The sequence below is a fragment of the Egretta garzetta genome, unplaced genomic scaffold (assembly GCF_000687185.1).
Source record: "Egretta garzetta isolate BGI_Z169 unplaced genomic scaffold, ASM68718v1 scaffold204, whole genome shotgun sequence".
NCBI lineage: Eukaryota > Metazoa > Chordata > Aves > Pelecaniformes > Ardeidae > Egretta > Egretta garzetta.
This window is the reverse complement of record NW_009259424.1, coordinates 866838-875233: the sequence shown is the minus strand read 5'-3', so window position 1 is coordinate 875233 and position 8396 is coordinate 866838. Positions and strand designations below refer to the sequence as shown.

Sequence of the window (8396 nt, the reverse complement as noted above, 5' to 3'; positions counted from 1 at the left end):
CATTTGCTTCTTCATTTGTGTTATAGGCATTTAGGCAAGCTTTCCATTTTGCAATACACTAATATTTTCAAAGCTTTTGTGTTAATTGAACACAACATTCAATACCAGTATTTCTAATTCTACCCATGTATTTTTAATATTAAAAAATGGTCAGTTTAATATATGCACCCTTCATTAATTAGAATTATATTCATGTTATTTTGTATCTTTTTCTGTTTCAGAGTTAACGCTGTATCACCACAGAGAGCAGCAATGGGAGTATGCAGTTTTCTATTGAAAAGTTCTCTCAAGAGCTCATGATTTTTTTCCATCTCTCCTCTTAACACTTCTACTACTACGCAGACATGGCTCACCACGCGAGGCCTTCCAGATTAGTCAAAAAGGAAGAGTTAGGCAAAAGGAAAACCAACCAGGGCAAAAAGAAATCTACCCAAGTGAGAAAGAAAACCACAAAGACTTCTACAAAAGCTGTTAGTTCTGGAAAAGGCAAAAAGCCAGCACAAGAAAAAGATGTTAAGAAAAAACAGCAAGAAAAGAAACCAATCATGAGCTCTTCAGGTAGACTTCTCAGGAGCAGTGTAACCAGAACCTTGTCTGGAGCATCTTGGGTGAGTTTGGAGAAAGCTGACAATATCCTCTTTCACAGCCAGGATTCTTTCAACATCAATGGCTTTACAATGTCTCTCCGTAACCGATCGTTCTCCCGTAGATTGTCCCAAACTCCAACAATTGCAAAACCCAGGAAAGCTGCAGCACAAAAAAGGCTAGAAACAAAGGAAAAACATGACCAAGAAGCCCTGGCAGTAGTAGAAGAAAAAAATGTTGAAGCAGGCGAAAGAGTTTTGAAACAAGATTTAGCACAAAATGAGTTAGCTCCTCTGCCTGTAGAAGATACTCCATGTAGCGTAGGCGAAGAGCCTGCTACCACATGTGCCAGTCAAGACAAAGAGGTAGAAATACCTGAAACAAATGACTCCATTCCAAGCAGTCAGGTAACTGATGAGGATACGGAAGTGTCAGAGGTGAAATACAAGCATGAAGACCTGCCCTGCGAGGAGACACCCAGCAATCTCGATATGGGTAGTTCGGCTGAAGCATTTGTTGAAGATGCTGCACATGTGCTTCCGTCTTCTCCTTCTGACTCCATAATCACCTCTGAATCAAACTCGAAGGTGTGTGTAGAGACTCCCTTCGATCTGGTGCCTAACAATGAAGAACTTGACTCCAGTTCTGTTGATACCTCAGACCTCAACTCAGCAGTACCGTTAGAGGAGTCAGCCCCAGCTGCCAAATCCCTCATCGAAGCAGAGTCGGACCTGGTGCTACCTAATGAAGAACAAGACTCGGACTCTGCGCCTGTAGTTACCTCTGAGTTTAACTCACAAGAACATTTATTAGAAGATGCAAGCTCACTTGCAGAGTCCTGCTTGAAGGCAGGCTGGGATTTAGAGCCTGAGAATAAAGACATTGGTTCAAATTCCAGCTCTGTAGCTGCCACTGAATCAAATTCACTTTTACATTTTGAAGGTGCAAGCTCACTTGCAGAATCCCACGTGAAACTGGTTGCGGATTTTGAACCTGTTCACAAAGAACTTGACTCAAATTCGGATTTGAGCTGTACGAGAGAGAATTCAGAATCTGAGTCAAAAAACATATTTACAGTATGTGAACCAGTTTCTGATACCTCTTTAAACAATATTGCAGTGGAGGACATTGAACAGCTTGTTAAATGTATTGATGCAGAGACTTTAATTTTGAATTCAGGTTATGTCCCCACTTTATCTCCACATTTAGAAAAAAGCACAGTCGATAATATCTCTGGTGAAAGCTCTGGACAATTCTCTGAAGGTTTTGGTTTGGAGTTGCCTTCAAGCATGGAAATCTCTGCTTTTGCCTCAGAAAAAGCCATAAATGCAGATTTGCCAGCTGACTCAAGACTGCAGCATAATGATTATTCATCACAGCTGGGAAGAGTCGGAGTAAGCTTGAATTTGTTTCAGGACAACGTGAGCAACAGCACTGAAGCAGTTGAGGCCTCAGGGCCATCCTCTCTTAAAAATCCAGCTGGTGATCACCCTGTTCCATATTCATCTCTGCTCCCTATGCTAGAGAAAAAGAAACGAAGGCGTTGTGGAGTCTGTGAGCCCTGTCTGCGGAAAACAAATTGTGAAGAATGCAGCTGTTGCAGGAAACGCAAAACTAGTCACCGGATATGTAAAAAGAGAAAATGTGAAGAACTGAAAAAGCCACCGCCGCCAATCATGCTACCTTTTGAGGTAAGCCAAAGAAGTTGCAAATTAAGTCACTCTTTTGAGGTTTGAGGTACATCTTAAAATTCTGCAAAGGGAAATGCTGGTCACTGTACAGCTTTAGAGAGCTTAGGGTTACTGTTGGAGCTAACAGGTTGTATAGTAACTTTCTCTTGTCATCTGTAGATGTGTAGATTAAAGTGAGCTGGGGTTTTTTCTTGTTCCTGCTGTGTAAATGCATAAAATCAGGTAAGTACGGCTCTAACTCTGTGTTCCAGATGTTGGCATACTGGCCAAACCAATGAATTAATTGAGGGCATGAAGAGATGAGAAAGATTTGAGTGCGAAATGGGGCGGCGGGGGCGGGGGGAGAGGAATGAGGGTAGTCTTAGGAGACTGCAAATTATTAGGGAGAGGGTCTGTATTTCAAAATACTTATGGTTAAAAAGCAAAGAAAGGCAGGCTGTTTGCTCTTTAATTCAGGTAATATAATTTGCTTGCTATGAAAGATTTGGTGGAAGTAAAGTTAAAAGCTTCAGGATCAAATTGTAGCTGCATTTCCCCTTTCACATCTCTCTGCCTTTCTAATTGTCTATTCTTCTGTTTCTCTCATTTCATTTCTCCTGCCTGTCTCCCTTTATCTTTTACCACATCCCCCATATGTACTTTCTTTTTCTGTGTTTCTTACTCATTTTTCTGACCCATCAGCCTTTTATAACCCAGGTCATTACTTTTGGAACAAAGAGGAGGGGAAAAGACAATCTGTATGCCCCTGTGATAACAGCACTGGCCTTCTGAGAGAGATCAGTTCAAGATCAGGCTTTAAATCAGGTAAGTAGGGAGTTGAACATAGATTTCCCACATCCCAACTGAATTCCCCGACCGCGGAGCTGCAGAGTTAGCCTCTGCACCTCCGTGTCCTGCTGGAAGCGTTCTGCTTCGTATGATCCAACGGTACCTGAGCCACAGAGGGGGAGACGCTGTCTCGGTAGTTAAGTCACTGGGACATTTGCCTTGGGATGTGGGAAACTGAGGTTCAAGTCTCTGCACGAGCTTGTACTCCGAGTGGAGCAGTTCACGCTGGGGAGAATGCACCTGCAAAACCTTTCTCGATAGCAGTTTCATGAAAATGGCATGTTCTTACAGCAGGTAGAAATTCCTGTCAGCTGCAGAGATCTCAGGAGACCTCCTGTTTTCACCACTCTCTGTCCTGTGCTTAACCAGGATTTGCAGAGAAGTCTATTTTTAAGGTAGGCAAGCAAAAAGAAAAGCCTTGTAGCACTGAGGGGATGTGACATTCCCCTTTATGAGTGGAAGTATATTTTAAGTTATAACGTTTAGGGAAATAGGCTTAAACAGCTTGGCTCAGAGTTCATTTAAAAACTTCTTCGTGTCTCAGCTGCTCCTAAACGCTCTCTAAAATAAGGAAAAAGTGAGGGAGGGATGCTATAATGTGACTTAAGATATATATAAAAGCAATAAAGGTGATAGAGACTGATCTGACTTTTTACAACAAAAGAGTAGTGACATGACGTCCTTTTGTATGTTTAGTCAGTGGGATGGAAGAAGCTCATGGGAGAGAATTGGTGGAGTTTGAGGTAGGAAGTGATCTAAAAGCCATGTTTTAAAAAGGGTTTTGGCAGGGTCGGTGAAAGGAAGCACTCCAGCTTTTCTGTCAACCTTTGTTTTCCAGGCTAAACATGCTTCTTTTCTTGTTGCTCAGGCTGACCTTCTCCTTGCAGATTAGCTTTGCCCCTTCACCTTTGTCCTCTCTGGGCGCTCCTTTTGCTTTCTTTACGAGAGATTCCTTGTTTTTATTCTTTTCTTCGGCAGCTTTTTTTTGGTGTGCTTTTATTTTATGAAACTTGGTCGCATTTTGTACAATGCATTTAGAGCTGCACCAGAGGCCTCCTTCATTTCTTGTTAAATTTCGTATGAAGTTTCGGAGCACCGCATGGAGGAAATGAAGTATTCATGACATTTAAGAACATGTCAGGTATTTTCTTTTAAAGTTGGATTTGAATGAAACCTGGTGCCTTTTCAGACATTCCTAGAAGCAAGCCCTGCCTCATTTGTAATCTCTAGAAACCATGCTCTGGGAAAATGAGAGAGGAAGGTATTTCTACAGTGTAGATATGTTATGAATGCTCTTTAAAGATGTTGAGATACAGGGGGAGGTGTTGGGGGATGGGAAACACTGTATCGCTCTGTTCTGCAGCTATCCTTTAGATAAGATTGTAGCACTCTGGAAGGGAATCCCATTGTGTTTTCCCAAACTGGTAGGACTGGGACGGCCACAGCTGGGACTTCTGTGACAGTAATGTGTTTCAAATAGAGGGCTGCTGGGGAGAAACCAAAACTGTAGGTCTCTGTCCATGGTATAGAAAGCTAACATAATAATTAAGAGAAATGAGGTTGGCTTCAGTGCATTCCTTGTTCGGAAGAGTCATGCATCTCTCTCTCATGTTGGTGGAATGTAAGCATTTTTTTGAGGTGATTCACTGGGAGGAGGGTGTAGGGGATAGACATGCTCTGCACGAGCATAGTTTAAACATCGGTGTTTTGCCTTAAAGGGAATTATCTCTTCTCGTTCTAACTAAACAGTGCAGAAGTCACAATGAAGTCAATGAGAGCTCTGTCCATTAAATGGCTGTAGGATAGCCAGTGCAGGGGTTGGCAGTCCACGCATGCTGTTTAAAAAACAAAAAGTGTTCTTCTTCCTTAAGAACTTACGTGGATTTACAGTCACCAGGAGCAAGGCCTGGCTGGTAGAAGCTGTGAATGTAGGCTGAAGCGCATATTCCAACACACATGCCCATGTATGCACAAGCATTCGACCCTCAGAGAGTATCGGTTGCATGTTTGGAGCTGGTATTAGTTACGTTACTGTTCTTTTCATTAATTCACACATAATCCAGATAAAGATTTGAAAACTATATTGGACCTGAAAAATATCACTTAAAAATAACATCCACATAAACCTTCAGTGATACTTTACCTTGCTGAATGTAATGGGTTTTGCAGGGACATGACATCATGAAAGTCTGGATAAAGCATTTTGGGCTCTAGTTCACAGCCCTGGTGGGTAGCAATATTGTTGTATGTAATGCCCCTTTTCCTGAGGGATTCACGCCGGGGCTGCTTGGTTAGGAGCTGTTGAAGAAAAAATTCTAAAATATACAGGGGAAAAATTTTTTTGCTTACTGGTTTTGTTTTTTTTGCGAGAGCAGGCCAGTAAATAAAAAATGTAAGCAAGCTTTGAAAAGAAGAGGAAAAAGGCTTTATATCGGGTTACCGTCCCTCTCAGAATGAATAATGCGGGAACGCTTCACAGTGAAAAGAGGGTTTGAAAAGTTTACATACACCAGTGTGATGCTTCCACATTTTTGTCTTGTCTTTCCAAGACTGTTGTTTTCTGAAATAGTATAGCAGTTACTGAAGGCTATTTCACAGCTATTTTCTACCAAAAAGCATATTTCATTTCAAGAAGCAGACTGCTTTGCTGCCATTGCATCGTCACGCGTGTCGAGGCTGTCCGGATGTGTTGCAGCGTGGGGCAAGGATTTCGTAGGCTTCAAAACCAGCACGTAGATAGGGAAGGTGGTCCATCACGTATTTAATTTTCTCCTTGGGAAAAGGATTCCCGTTTTGCACAGGCGGGTGTTGCAGGTGTAGCAGCACACGCTCGGGATGAAAACGCTGCCTTCTGGGCGCTTGCAGTTGTCGATCGAGCTGACTTGGTGGTGTGCTGGGTCTCTGGCTGGGCAGGCAGATTTGGATCTCATCTGGCTCCCAGCTGGCCAGTGCTCTCCTGGGCGTAGCCCAGCCCTGGCCCAGGAGGGTGCCAAGCTGAGCGGCTCCAGTTACCGAAGCGAACTTGCAGGGTTTCATAACATGCCACTGGAGCTCCTCTTGCCCAAAAGGCTGTAAACATAAGGAGCTGCAGGGAGCCCTTATCTCTAAAGGCTGCTTGCTGCAAGGCTTGCCGAGGCGCCTGTGTTCTAGGGTCCTCCCTGGGCAGGGAGCCCTCTTGGGCTGAAAGCACCTGGTGGGAAGAGTTTGTGTTAGGTAAGGGACCACTGATGGTTCAGTGGGACCTGGAGTCAACAAAGTGGAAAAAAAAAAAAAAATCAGGTCACTGAGTGTAAGTTCACTGGGTTGACCAAGGTGTCTTGAGACGTCTTATTTAATAGCTATAATCTGAGTAACGTGAAATATGAAATAACAATAAGGGCCTGCTTGCTTGTGGGTTGTTAACAGGCTGCCGAAAACCCAGACGTATTTAAAAAGGATGCTGCAATTAGAGTTGGTTGGGAACTTTCCAGTAAGCCATTCCTTGAATGGAAAATGCTGATTTAACAGAAAGCTTTCACAGCTACTATCTGTCTCGATGCAACTATTTTGGGGGGAAAGTTTCTCAAGTTTCCAAATGAAATTTCTGCTTAAAACTTAAAAAGAGGGAGAGGATTATTAGAGCAGCTCAGTGGTTAGGGCATTTTGCCTGATGCAAACCGGGGGCTTGAACTTTTGTCTCCCACATCCCATCTGTCTCCTCTTGAATTTTTGAAAGGTTTGCTCTGCTTTTGGAACACAACCAAATGTCGAAATCTCAAAAAAAAAAAAAAAATAAAAGCAAAATGGAATTCTTGTTCTCTAGCCAGACCTAGTTATAATCAAGAAATTTAGACGTTGTGGTATTTATTTTACAATAGACTCCAGAAATATTTAAGCCAGTTAAATTTTAAAATGCACATAAAAACACTCCTCTTGAATACGATACTCGAGAGTCTTGGAAGGGGATAGCACTTGGGCTAGAGGAGTTTGGTAGCGTGTGGCAAAGATGAGCAAAGCTGTGTACAGCCTACTCCGTGGATGCAGGGCAAGGAGCTGGAGTAGTGCAGTTTACTCTTAGTTTACACGCGCATGCTCCGTGGGTGTGTAAAAATAATTACAACTCACACTTTGCCACTCTCTCTGATCCTGGGTGCAGGCTATAATGCAGCCTAAACTACAGGGAAATGGGTTAGTTTGGGGTCGAGTTATTTTCAGCGGGTGCGTTTAAAAAGTTGCCTCTTCACTGCTCCTTGTTTTCTGGGCCAGTTCTTACAGGTTTTACGGAGAAATTTTTATTTGAAGAGGTTTCTTTCCTTCCTTGTGTTACGAGGACCCATCCTAACAGGAGGGGAAGCTGCCTAACTAACAAGGAAACCTGAAACTGCCGCCTCAGTGCTGTCCAGCGCACGCAACAAATTGGGGACTGAATCAGAATACTGGGTCTTAGGTTTCTAAGCAAACAAAATAAATATTTTTCAAATATTTTTTTTTTTTCTGGACCGTAAAAGCATCTTAAGTAGCCAAAACTGCAAAGGAGAATCAGATCACCGAGTGTACATACCTCTCTTGTTTTTAATACGCTTAAAGAACCTTGCAGCCTTGTGGTATTTTAGGAAAACATTACAAATCCGTACTTTTATTTCGCCTGATCCTAAATCCTATTTAATACAGTACTCTGGTGCGATAAATGAGGAGCTGCAATACGAGGTAGCATCAGACAACAAAAATGAGCAACAGCTTTCTCTTGCTTGACTGACATGCTGCAGAATGAGTTGTGTGTCCACACCTGAGCATTTGCACTGCTTAACTGATTTGCACCAATAACCGGGCAGGAATTGCACTTGTAATTTAGCAGCAGATAAAGAAAACGGTTTTAAATTGCAGCCTGTAGCTGCTGAAAAGATGGCATTTTGTGTTTTTTTTTTTTTTTTTTGTGTGTAGCGTGTAAATCCACGGCCAACGTTCTGGTGTAGAAGTCCGCTGCAGATTGTGTCAGCCAAGGCTTGGGTGAGGAGCGGTGTGTTAGATACCTCGTTAGGGTGTTTGCTGTCCAGGGTTTAACAAGTGTCTGCGATGCCTTAGGGCTTGGTGTGAAAACTTGTGGTGGAGCCCTGACCCCTCCATCCTTCTTCCATGCGGAGGAACGCTTTAAGGAGGCAGAGACGTGGGAAAATACTTGCATTTCACGTTTAGATGGTGGCCTGTTCGCATCGTCCTGTGCTTGCAGCGGGTACTTTGTTCGGCGCTGTAGGAATGGCTGAAGACGGAGCCTCGCCTCGCAGCGGGGCCGTGCGGGGTGCACGCAGGAGGGCC

At 43.2% G+C, this 8396-nt stretch overlaps 1 protein-coding gene across 1 annotated transcript in view; it reads left to right on the top strand.

The window, feature by feature from the left end:
• Positions 1–344: 344 nt before the first annotated feature.
• TET1 (tet methylcytosine dioxygenase 1) overlaps positions 345–8396 on the top strand; it is a 65421-nt gene continuing 57369 nt past the window's right edge. Inside the window, exon 1 of the mRNA XM_009636988.2 lies at positions 345–2276. Coding sequence (XP_009635283.1) covers positions 345–2276 — 1932 coding nt within the window. The remainder of the gene's footprint in view (positions 2277–8396) is intronic.